Below are 12,831 nucleotides of genomic sequence, written 5' to 3'. Positions count from 1 at the left end.
TTCTTCATGCATTCACGCTTTTAGACCTAGGTTTTGGGTTTTCTTAATTTTTTTTGGGTTTTTGAAAATCTTTGAGTATTTTATGAAAATTTTGGGTTGGGTTTTGTCTTATATGTTGTTATATGCTCGTGCATTGTATTACATTTGCATTTTTACAATGTTTCATGCATTTAGATGTATGTTTCTATATTGAAAACATGTGTGCTGGTAGGATTGGATTCGGCTGAGCCCATGATGAATTTTGCTTTACACGTCACATGCTCATGCATTGTTCATACATACGTACCTTTTCTTTCTCTTATCTGGTACTCTCTATTGATGGTGCTTTTCTATTTGTCTCCTTCTCTCTCTCTCTTTCTCTTGAATAGTCTACGTATGGCACCCAAGCGCAAAACTACTCTATCTCGGAACCCTCTTCGTTCTGGGGCATCATCTTCTTTTGATCCTACTTCACTTCATGTTAGGTTCCGTGATGAAAAAGCCCGTCAGGACTTCTCGAAGAACTTCTCTAGACGTGGTGTTCATTCGAAGCGCCGCAAGATTCTATTGGATTTTTTGATACTGATCTACCTTTACAGGCAGGGATGAGAATCTCTATGTGAGATACCCGTGAGTTGTCCTACCGTGATCATATAGGAGTTCTACTCTAATATGCACAGTTTCGATTTGTCTGTACCTTGTTTTATTACTTCTGTACTAGGTACACGTATAGTAGTCACTCCAGAACTTATCTCCGATATGCTACATGTTCCGAGGGTATCGCATACTGGTTACCCTGGATATCCACATCTGAGGATTGTGTCCAAAGATGAGCTTCTGTCTCTCTTTTATGAGGCACCTTCTTCATGGGGTAACTGTCAAAACACCTCATGCTTAAGCTTTGCAAAAGGTCCAAGGTTCCTGAATATGGTGATGACATTTGTTCTCCATCCCTTATCTCATTATAACTCCATTATAGAGTTTCGTGCTTGATTTTTGCTTTCCTTCATTGAGGACCTTACTATAAACTTTTCCTCTCATTTCATTCTCTCCCTTATAGATGTCTATAAGGATATGGCAACTCGTAATAAGCTTATTCTTCCTTCTGCTATCACGAGGATCTTTCGTCATTCCTCTGTCTCCGTGGCCACTCTGTTTGACAGAGTGAGGCCCAGCTTCGACCGAAATGGCCACAGACCGAGACAACGGCTCCTCTAGCCCATTCTGCTCCATCCATCTACACTTCTTCTTCTTCTTCTTCTTCTGCGAGCAATGTGATGCTAAAGGCCGTCATGGCGCAGCCAGGGCGCATGGATGCTCGCCTTGATATACTCTCTACTGAGTTGTATCAGTTGTACACTTGTGTTAGTCGTATCACATGACGACAGGCTCGCATGGGTGGCGTCACTGTGTCTCCATCTCCTTCTCCACCTCCACAAGCTTCAACAGACGAGGACGATGATGATGGTTCTGTGATGATGATGATGATGAGGATAAGGATGCTAGCTCTTCCAGTGATGAGGAGATGACCGCTTCTTAGTGACTTACTCTTTGTTCCATTGTTATGAATACGGTTTCGGACCCCGTTTCGGTTTGTCCATTGGAACGGAATATTTCGGTACCGGCCTATTTTGGCATACCGTTTCAGTGTGTTTCGGAGTTACGTTATTTTATAATAAATATATATATATATATATATTATTAATAATAATAAAAAACCTAAATAAATTATTAAGGGTTTTAAAGAAGTTATAAGTACATATTTCAACTAATATAATCTTTAAGCCCAAATAATAATAATAATAATAATTATCAATTTAATCATTTATAAAATACAATAAGAGTAATAATATGAAAAAAATTAAAAATTTGATGTTAGTCACGTGGGTCTCACAAAAACAAAACAAAGAAAAAATTTAAATTTTAAATCACAAGTGACAAAAGAGGAGTACGTGGGTTGGCAAAAAGCCAAAAACTAAACAAATAAAAAATTTAAAACAAAGGATGGCTTTTAAAGGAAAGGCTGACAAATAGTAACATATACCTGTACAACACACAAATAAAAAAGGAATGGCAGATTGGCAGCCCGCAGCAGGACCGAAACATACCAAAAGAAAAAATCAAAAAGAGAAGAAGAAGAGTCCAAAACCCACCAGAAGAAGAAGAAAAAAAGAAGAAGAACGGTCTAAAACCTAGAAGAAGAAGAAAAAAAAGAAAAAAAAGGAAACGAGAATAAGAACGGCCCGTAACCAAGAAGAAGAAGAAGAAAAAGAAGAAGGTATGAATTTTTTTTTTTTTTTTTCCTTTAAGCCAAAATCTGGTACTGGCTGGAATTTACATCTCGGCCGAAATTGGTCGAAATTTGCCGGAATGGCCCGAAACAGCCCAAAATCTGACCCGAGGTGGAACGTGGGGTATTTTGGTACCAGTTTGCACGTCGGTACGAAATATTTCGGCCGTTTCGGCCGGAACAAAACGGAATCAANATTTTACTTTTCGAGAGGGGGATTTTTTTTTTTTTTTTTTTTTTTTAGGGATGTCATGAGGATTTATGTATCTTTTCTTTTCTTTCTTTTTAGATACATTATCTTTTTGTATACCAGTCTCGTGACCATTTAGTGATAGCAAACATTGTACTCATTTATATATATATATATATATATGCGATGATGATGATGATGATGATGTTGTTATCATTTTCACCTATCTCTCCATGTGTTGTTTCTTTTTTCTCTTTACATACATGTTTCTTCTTATGTATGCAATCTTTTATTTCTATTTCACACTAAGATGCCTTGACGAGTTTTATTTAAAGTGTTTCAGAAATACAAGTTGTCAAAATCTATCATGCCATGAACTCTCTTCTTGCAAAGTTATTCAAAAGTTTGTGTTAGGATTAGATTTTATTTTATTCAACAAGTGATTATGAGTTTAGTGATTTATGACTTCTCTCATACTTCATTTGTTTGTTGTGGTTTTGTCATGAATTGCCAAAGGGGAAGATTGTTAAGACATATGTTAGGACATATGTAGAACTTGTTAAGAATATATGTCATATAGAATTGGCTAATTCTTTGACAAAACACACTTTACCTATAATTGGGTAGATCTAGGATGTGTTTAATGCTTCAAAGAACAAGAGTTCAAGTCTAGTATTGAAGCCATGCAAGTCTGTTCCAGAATCAAGTGAAGAAGTGTTGTTCATTAAAGCTCTACAGATGTATCTATCGAGATTTAATGTGTGATTCTCGACAACTCTCGACAGAAGCTGTATTTATCGAGAATTATGAAATTCAGATTTCTAGATCTGTTTTTCATGCATATCTGAGCTATTTGTGTAGGATTTCTTATCTCAAAACCCTAGAAATATATAAGGATTATTTTAAGGGCCATCTAAGGTGATGCGACTTGATGCAAAGTGATTATTCACTCAAATGGTGACCGGAGACAATTTGCCCTAGTTCATCTTTCTCTTAAAGAAGCTGCTGCGTCTTTGCGTTAAGGGTTTTGTAACAAAGGAGCTTCTTGATCTTCATTGTCTGAATGAACTAAAAAACTGTGCAGCCAGTACCTTTCTCAAGTTGGTGTGTTAGTTACGTACTAGGATCCATGCATCAATTGGTTAGTCACTTACTTGGAGCCGTGCATTCAAATGAGAGATTGTCACTACATTACAAGTCCAATTGTGTATTGAGGTAAGGTTCAACTATAGGTTGGTATAAGGTACTGAGATTCCTTTACTCATAAACGCTTGTTTTGATAATAGTGGATTCTCGGGAGTGGTGACCTTAAATTCACTCGGTGGGGTTTTACCTCGGTGATTTTTCCCATTTGTAAATAAATCACCCGTGTCAAATTTAATTTTCCCTTGCATTTAGTATATTTGGTGATTTGTTTGTGCTACCACGCTTATTGCATGTAATTGAATCTAATTAATTTCACTTGGCTAATTAATTGATTAATTTACCAAAGGGGTCAATATATTCTTGTCCTATCACACACATACTATGCCTATATAAGGCTCTTCATTGTACAATGTCGAATACACATAATATACATCAATATACAGACTATTCAGTCTTTATTTCTCACTTTATATCTTTAACATGGTATCAGAGCCATTGCTCTGACCTTCCGGCACTTGTGGTCTTCTCCAACGTCCTCTTGTTGCCCTTGCCTTCGTCCAGTACACATTGTCAGAAGTGAGCTACCACTACCAAACCTCTGCCAAACTTTACAGCCTTTGCAACTCTTAAATCTAGTCCTTCTGTTCATCAAATTGCCGAACTAAAGGCATAAATTGATAGATTGGACAATCCCGAGAAAAACCCAACTAGAATTAACTCAATTCGAAGCTCAACAAGCCCTCATGCGCCACCATAAGGTTCAATATCACAACACATGCACCCATGTGCCACCAACCACATTCACGTGCCTCACGCCTTTGGATCTACCATGTCAGCTCTAGTAACATCATCACAGGTCAGCACTGTGACGTCATCACTCTTTCCTTTGCACTCTTATATATAATAGGCCAGGGATTGAGATCAGGTGCAATACTTAGGGTATTGCACCTGAAGCAATTACTACCAATGGTTGAGATTAATAGTTGCAAAAAGCAACTTTTAATCTCAACCATTAATTATTAAAAAAAGTTAAGAAAAAAAAATTAACAAAAGTAAAAGTTTAAAAAGTGAATTGTGAAAAAATTTTGTAATAGAGAGAAGGGTAAATTGCACCCGGTGCAATACCCTCAGTATTGCACCAAATCCTAATCCGGCCGGCATGGTCAGTCATAATCCCAAACGTTAATCACACTTTCTCTCCTAATCACCAAGCAATAATGTGTAGTCACGTTGGGCAACAATGCACGATAGCCGATAGGGACCAGTGTTTCCACATGTTTATCGTTTTATTTGACTCTAAAAAGGTTAAAGGAAGACTTGCTTTTAATTTCTTCTAAAAAAAATAAAAAGGAAAAGACGAAGACTTGCTATTAATTTGTTAATCACCCTTTCTCTCCTAATCACCATGCAATAATGTTTAGTCACATCGGGCAACAATGTTTCCATATGCTTATCTTCTTATTTGACTCTAAAAAGGTTGAACGAAGACTAGCTGACAGGACTGACGAGTCCGTCCCACACGGACGACCCCATTTGTGGACGAAGACACCTTCAAGGTTGACGAAATAATCATGCACATTCCTGATGAAGACATCCAGGTCATTCAATGCAGTTAATTAAACCCAGAACGGTTAGAAGGCCAACTGTATGGACTGTTGGAGCACATTGATGCCACATTACATTGCCCCCAAACGTTACTAGAAGGAGCATTAAGATCTCCATAACTACTCCAACGACTAGAGGCCATGAAAGAGTATAAAAAGCCCACACATTGCCAATGACAAGGTACATACATACTAAGAGACTTTTATCTTTACTTGGTCCAGTTTCGAATAACATTATATACTGACTTTGGCATCGGAGGCTCTGTGGCAGGCACCATACCAGTGACCGGAGATTTCTTCCACCTGATGATTGACTGACGAATTTACGCTTCATCAGTTTGGCGCCGTCTGTGGGAACGACATTTTCGTGTTCTGACTCGAGAAAGTAGTTTCCAATCAACTATTATTTTCAAATGGAATCCAACCAAGATTTCCTAGCCTTAGCCCAGCAGGTTCAACCTCTCATAGCCGTTGTCGAGGAACTCACCAAGCAAAATCAGGAGATGAAACTACAGATTCAACAGGAGGAGAATCGATCCAAAAACAACATGGAGGACGAGGGAAATAGCCACAGGAGAAGTGGTCATCCAAGGCCTACTACTCCAGGAGACCAAAATTCAGATCTTCTTCAGGAAATGAGGAAAAAGATGGACGAGTTGAAAAATGCCATCAGGGAAAAGACAGACCAGAACGTGGGTAGATTGGTAAGGGCAACAGACTCGCCTTTCACAGTCACGGTCTTGGGATGCCCAATACCGTCGAAGTTTAGGCTGCCACAGCTGGAACCATTTGACGGGCTCAATGACCCACAAGATCACCTCAACACCTTCAAAACGACTCTAGGGCTCTAGCAGCCCCCTGACGAGATAATGTGCCGTTCCTTTCCTACTACCTTTAAAGGAGCTATAAGGGAATGGTTCACCAAGCTGCCAACGTCATCCATTGACAACTTTGACCAATTGAGTAATGCCTTCTTACGACCCTTTATTGGAGGACAGCGTCCCAAGAGGCCAACAGATTATTTGCTTACCATCAGGCAAGGAGAAAAAGAAACCCTGCGGTCGTACGTGAAGCGCTTCACTAGGGAAACCCTAGAGGTGGACGAAGCAAACGATAAGGTGCAGCTGACTACTTTCAAAGCAGGTCTAAAGTCTAGGGATCTCGTGGCTTCACTCGTGAAGAACCCTCCAAAAACGATGGCAGAAATGCTCATAAAAGCACAGAAGTACATGAATGCCGAAGACGCATTAACAGCCATAAGGGATACAGAAATCCAGGAGACAGAGGAAGGAAGGAGGACGAACGTAGGGGACAGAAAAAGGAGCGCCCAGATCGTCGGACAAATGACGGTAATAGAAGGAGAGATGATAAAAATCTAAGGACGGTAAAACTTACTCCTCTTGTTATGCCCGTTGACAAAATCTTAACACAGATTAAGGACGAACACTACCTTAAATGGTCGCGGCCATTGCATTCATCACCTAACGTCCGCGATAAGAATAAGTATTGCCGATTTCACAAGGATCATGGCCATTATACAGAAGACTGTCGGGACTTGAAGGAATAGATAGAGGAGTTGATACGGAAAGGGAAATTACAGAAGTTTGTGAAGAAGGGAGAATACAGTAAATTTCAAGACGAAAATAAGAACCAACACGAATCCTCGTCCAGGGACAGTAGCTGCCAATCCCAACCACCGGGGGGTCGTTTAAGTCCCTCAGGAAAGCCCACCAAAGGCAAGTGAACAGTGTCTATATGATACCTCGGTCCAAGCAGCGACGGACGGACCAAGATATGTCTTTCAATGAAATAGATGCCAGAGGAGTGAAGCAGCCACACAATGATCCGTTAGTCGTAATGCTGACCATAAAAGGGTTCAACACCAAAAGAATCCTCGTAGACAACGGTAGCTCAGCAGATATCATCTACCTCCTGGCATTTCAGTAGCTCAAGTTAGATCCAAAGAGACTGCGCCCATTTGAAACCCCTCTCGTCAGCTTCAGTGGAGACAGAGTATATCCCAAGAGCATAGTGTTGTTGACGATGACGGTGGGGACCTACCCAAAGCAATTGACTCACCAAATAGACTTTTTAGTAGTAGACTACCCCTCGTCTTACAATGTGATTATTGGAAGACCCATACTCAACAAATGGAAGGCAGCCATGTTCACCTACTGCCTGAAGGTGAAGTTCCCAACGGACAACGGGATTGGAGAAGTAAAAGGCGATCAAGTCTTAGCCAGAGAATGCTACCAGGCCGTCTTGGCTACAAAAGGAAACCACACGTGGACGATTGAAGAGAAAGAAGAAGACAAAATAGAAGCCTTGGAAACAATTAAACTGGACAAAGAAGAGACACCAAGACGACGAGGATAGGGACGACGCTAAGCCCCGAGATGAAGTCGAGACTAGTCCAGTTCCTAAAAGAGAACCAAGATATCTTCGCATGGATCCATGAGGACATGCCCGGTATATCCACAGAGGTCATCCAGCACAAGCTGGACGTGGATCCATAGAAGAAACCCGTCAAACAGAAGAGAAGGGTTTTTGCCCCAGAACGAGATCAAGCTGTCACAGACAAGGTAAATAAACTGCTGAAGGCAGGATTCATCCGGGAGGTCTATTATCCTGATTGGCTTGCCAACGTCGTCCTCGTGAAAAAAGCAAATGGGAAGTGGAAAATGTGTGTGGACTTCACAGACTTGAATAAATCATGCCCAAAAGATAGTTTCCCTCTACCAAGAATTGATCAGCTTGTGGACTCTACTGCCGGACATAAGTTGTTGACGTTCATGGACGCCTTCTCGGGATACAACCAGATACAAATGGCTGACGAAGATCAAGAGAGGACTGCTTTCATCACCAGCCAGGGGCTCTGCTGCTATAAGGTAATGCCCTTTGGGTTGAAGAATGCAGGTGCTACTTATCAGAGATTGGTAAATAGAATGTTCAGCAAACAGATAGGCAGGAATATGGAGGTATACGTAGATGATATGCTCGTCAAGAGTAAAGAAAAACTTGCCCATCTGGACGATCTCAAGGAGACATTTGCCACCCTCAAGCAATACCAAATGAAGCTGAATCCCAGTAAGTGTGTTTTCGATGTAGCCTCAGGGAAATTCCTGGGATTCATGGTATCCCAGAGAGGAATAGAGGCAAACCCGGAGAAGGTGCGAGCCATAATCAACATGGCATCACCCAAGACCGTTAAGGAAGTCCAGAAGCTTACAGGAAGAATTGCAGCCCTCAATAAGTTCGTCTCTAGAGCTACGAACAAATGCCTACCCTTCTTCAAGACTTTAAAGCAAGCCTTTGCTTAGACTGACGAATGCGAAGCAACCTTCCAGGAGCTTAAACACTACTTGAGTAATCCACCACTTCTAAGCCCATCCAAAGAAGGTGAGAACCTATATTTATACTTAGCAGTATCAGATACGGCTGTCAATGGAGCCCTGATCAGAGAAGAATGCAAGAAGCAGCTTCCGATTTATTACGTCAGCCAAGCCTTCTAGGGGGCTGAATCCAGGTATCCAAAGATTGAGAAGATTGCATTTGCATTGATAGTGGCCTCTCGAAAACTAAGGCAATATTTCTAAGCAAATCCCATCCTGGTGATGACGGACCAACCTAACAAAAAATCCATGAACAAGCCTGAAGCAGCTAGAAGAATGGTCCAATGGGCAATTGAACTCAGCCAATTTGACATCGAGTACCATTCCAGGACAGCCATTAAAGCACAAGCCTTGGTGGATTTCATCGCCGAGTTCACTTCCCCGGATAAAGATAAGCACGCCAACGAGGCCAAGAAATGGACAATACAGACCGACGGTTTGTCAGCTCGAAATCAGGGGGGGAGTATGGGTCGTCATAGTTACCCCAGAAGGAGGAGTACTGAAATACGGAGTTCAACTAAAATTTCCTGCCACCAACAATGAGGCAGAATATGAAGGGATTCTGATAGGATTAAGACTCGGAAAGGCACTTGGGGCCAAGAACCTATTAGTCAAAAATGATTCAAAACTGGTAGTTGGGCAGATTCGGGGAGAATATGAAGCGAAGGAAGAGAGAATGCAGAAATATCTCAAGCTGACGAAACGTTTAACTCGGGAGTTCGATGAGGTGGAGTTCGTACAGATACCGAGGACTCGGAATGTGGAGGCAAACGAAGTCTTGAAGATAGCATCGTCAGAAGGAGGAACAACGAACGTGGACCTAAAGATGGAAATCCAAAGATGCCCCAGCATTGAAGAAGTTCCAACGTTCTCAATCCAGAGCACAGGCAGTTGGATGATGCCCATCATATCTTTCCTCCAAGACGGGTACCTCCCTCCGAATACAGACGAGGCCAGAAAGATTAAGAAGAGGGCAGCCAGATTTACAATCCTCAACGACACCCTATACAAGAGAGGCTTCTCCATGCCATACTTGAAGTGTGTCAGTGAAGAAGAAGCTAGGTACATCCTGGAAGAGATACACGAGGGTAAATGTGGGGACCATGCTGGCCTTAGATCCCTGGTAAGCAAGGTTATTCGAACAGGTTACTTCTGGCCTACTATGCAGGTGGACGCAATGCAGTTCGTCAAGAGATGTGACAAGTGCCAACGGTTCGGGAATGTCCAACGACTTTCGGCAGAAACACTGACGACGATAACATTCCCATGGCCATTTGCGCAATGAGGAATCGACATCGTTGGCCCATTGCCCCTAGGCAAAGGTTAGGTAAAATTCTTGCTAGTTGCTATTGATTATTTCACGAAGTGGGTTGAAGCAGAGCCATTGGCAACCATCACCGAAGCAAAAATCCGAAGCTTCGTGTGGAAGAATATAGTTTGCAGGTTCGGGATTCTGAGAACAATCATATCAAATAACAGACGACAATTCGACTACCAAGGCTTCAAAGATTTCTCCTCAGGCCTGGGAATCAAGAACCGGTTCTCATCGCCAAGACATCCACAGGCAAATGGACAGACGGAGGTGACAAACCGTACGCTACTCAAGATCATAAAAACTAAGCTGGACAACGCAAAGGGTGCCTGGCCAGAGGAATTGCCCAATGTCTTGTGGGCTTAGAGAACGACAGCAAGAACCCCGACGGGAGAGACCCCCTTTAGGCTTACCTACGGGACTGAAGCAGTGATCCCGATAGAAGTAGGAGTAACTAGCACCAGGCGAGAAATGTTCAATAAGGAAGCCAATAATGACCGTCTATAGTTCAACTTAGATTGTCTAGATGAAGTAAGAGCCAAAGCCTGCAGCAGAATGACGGACTACCAGAAAAAGATGACGGACTACTACAATAGAAGGGTGAAACTCCGACGACTTAGCATAGGCAACCTCGTCCTGCGCAAAGTAACCCCGCAACCAAAGACTCTACTCAAGGGAAGCTCGGCCCCACATGGGAAGGACCTTACCAAGTCGTCCATTACTCCAGGCAAGGTAGCTACCACCTGGAAACCCTGGATGGACAAAGACTCCCGAGGCCATGGAACATTGAACACTTGAAGAAATACCATCAATAGAAGTTACATTGAAATGTATTCATCACTAAAATCAATAAAGATGTTATCCAACTAATGTCTCTCTGTGAGCAGGTCTGTTCAATTGTGAGTCACAAAAAGCCAAAAATGGCTAAGTAACAAGATTCCGCCTTGACGGATGTAAGTTACTGACGGCTATAAAACTCCCTTAAAAGGATACAAGTAAAACCAAAAATGGTTAAGTAACAAGATTCCGCCTTGACGGATGTAAGTTACTGACAGCTATAAAACCCCCTTAAAAGGGTACAAGTAAAGCCAAAAATGGTTAAGTAACACCGCCTTGACGGATGTAAGTTACTGACGGCTATAAAACCCCCTTAAAAGGGTACAAGTAAAGCCAAAAATGGTTAAGTAACAAGATTCTGCCTTGACGGATGTAAGTTACTGACGGCTATAAAACCTCCTTAAAAGGGTACAAGTAAAGCCAAAAATGGCTAGATAACAAGATTCCACCTTGACGGACGTAAGTTACTGACGACTACAAAACCCCCTAATAGGGTACGAGTAATGGCTACATAACTAGATTCCGCATAGGACGGAAATAAGTTACTAACAATGACAGGCCCTAAAGGGTTAAGGGACTAACCCTGCATAGACGGATGTACAGCATGGACAGTTGAAGCCAACATATCACAACCCGCAATCATACAAACACAAGTACAAGTAAGTACGCAGATGTAAATTAAATAAAAGCCCAAAACCAACGGGCAAATTACAAGTGTTTCTGCAACCAAAGGCCCAAAAACACTGGGCTAAAAGCATTGTTCTTAAAACAGACAGAAATTAAAATTGTTCAGAAATTAGATTTACATAAACTTTTTGTTGAAGTATTAGGTTGGGGCAGCATCATCGTCAGCAGGAGTTGAGTCAGCAGAAGCTGCATCAGCAGGAGCATCGTCAGCAGGAGCATCCACGAGGGCTTCATGCTCGGAAGTAGAAGATCGAGCAGCCTCGTCTGCAGCCATCTCTTAATCCACCTCTTCTAGGTCCAGCGTTTGCATATCCACTCTAGAAGGGTGCTTCATGAGGTATCTCCTCAAGAGCTCGAATCCCTTAAAATACCAACTAAAGAGCACAGTGTTGTACTCGTCAGTGGTTTGAAAGGCTTCAACAGACCTGGCAGCTATAGTCTTAAGACTCTTCCTGGCTCCAAGAAGTTGCTCGTCCTTCTCCGTAGTCAATTGGCGCTCAATCCTGAGGTCGTCATTCAGCTCCTTAACCTGCTCCTTCAGAGTGTTCGCCTCGCCCATAGAGGCAATAAGGTCCTTTTTCAGCGTTGAGTTCTCCGCCTCTAAAACCTCCATCCTAGATGTCATAGACGCCACCTTAGCCTCCTGAGTGAAATACTCAGAAGAAAGATGCAAACTCTCCCCCAGCACCTGAACGAGCTTGTGAACATGACGAGTCGCAACCTCATTGAAAGGGACGCCAGACAAAGCCCTCAAGTCTGCAGACATCACTGCTTCGTGGGCACGGTCTACGGCCATCTTCTTATCATTCCAAAGGGTAAACAGATGAGGGGCAGTTTTCTCCTTCTCCTTTTCAGACAGTCGCGGCCTTTTAGAGACGGGAGTGCCACCTATCTCCTCCAAAGAAGCCGTAGGAGAAGCCGTCCTCGTCGTCTCACCCGCGGAAACAACTGGACGAACGGAGGAAGTTGGAGCAGCATGACTTCCCCTTCCAGTGACGCGCACTGTCTTCGCTCCCAAATTTGACAGAGGCTCATCCTTCTTGGATCTCATCTTCGCGTACATACCCTTATTGAATTTGGTTGTCATTTCTGCAAGGGGAAAACACTAGTAAAAAGAAAAACCAAGGGGAAGAAGGAAGGTGAGTACTGACAAATATAACACTTACTCTTTTTTCCTTCAATATCAAGGTTACGCAGGACAATGGCAGAGGGATCCGGTCCGAGGCAGTAGAAGGCTAGTGTTCTGGGGTCAACAAGCTTGTCCCAGCTTTCAATCGTCAGTGCATAATCAATCGCCTTCTGTACTCATTCCCTATACCTGCTCTTAAGCTTGGGTCGTCTCTTAACTGTGCAAAAAAAAAAAAAAAAAAAAAAAAAAAGCAAAAGCCACGGAA

General features: G+C 42.3%; 1 protein-coding gene across 1 annotated transcript; it reads left to right on the top strand.

The window, feature by feature from the left end:
* The first annotated feature begins 6,078 nt into the window (after window positions 1–6,078).
* LOC136067349 (uncharacterized) lies at window positions 6,079–6,776 on the top strand. Its single transcript, XM_065773076.1, has 2 exons — window positions 6,079–6,558; window positions 6,642–6,776. Exons 1-2 carry the CDS (start codon window positions 6,079–6,081, stop codon window positions 6,774–6,776), a joined length of 615 nt encoding a protein of 204 aa, XP_065629148.1.
* Window positions 6,777–12,831: the final 6,055 nt, after the last annotated feature.

Source organism: Quercus suber, unplaced genomic scaffold (genome assembly GCF_002906115.3).
Source record: "Quercus suber isolate HL8 unplaced genomic scaffold, Cork oak 2.0 scaffold_68, whole genome shotgun sequence".
Taxonomy (NCBI): Eukaryota; Viridiplantae; Streptophyta; class Magnoliopsida; order Fagales; family Fagaceae; genus Quercus; species Quercus suber.
This window is presented reverse-complemented; position numbering and strand designations above follow the sequence as displayed.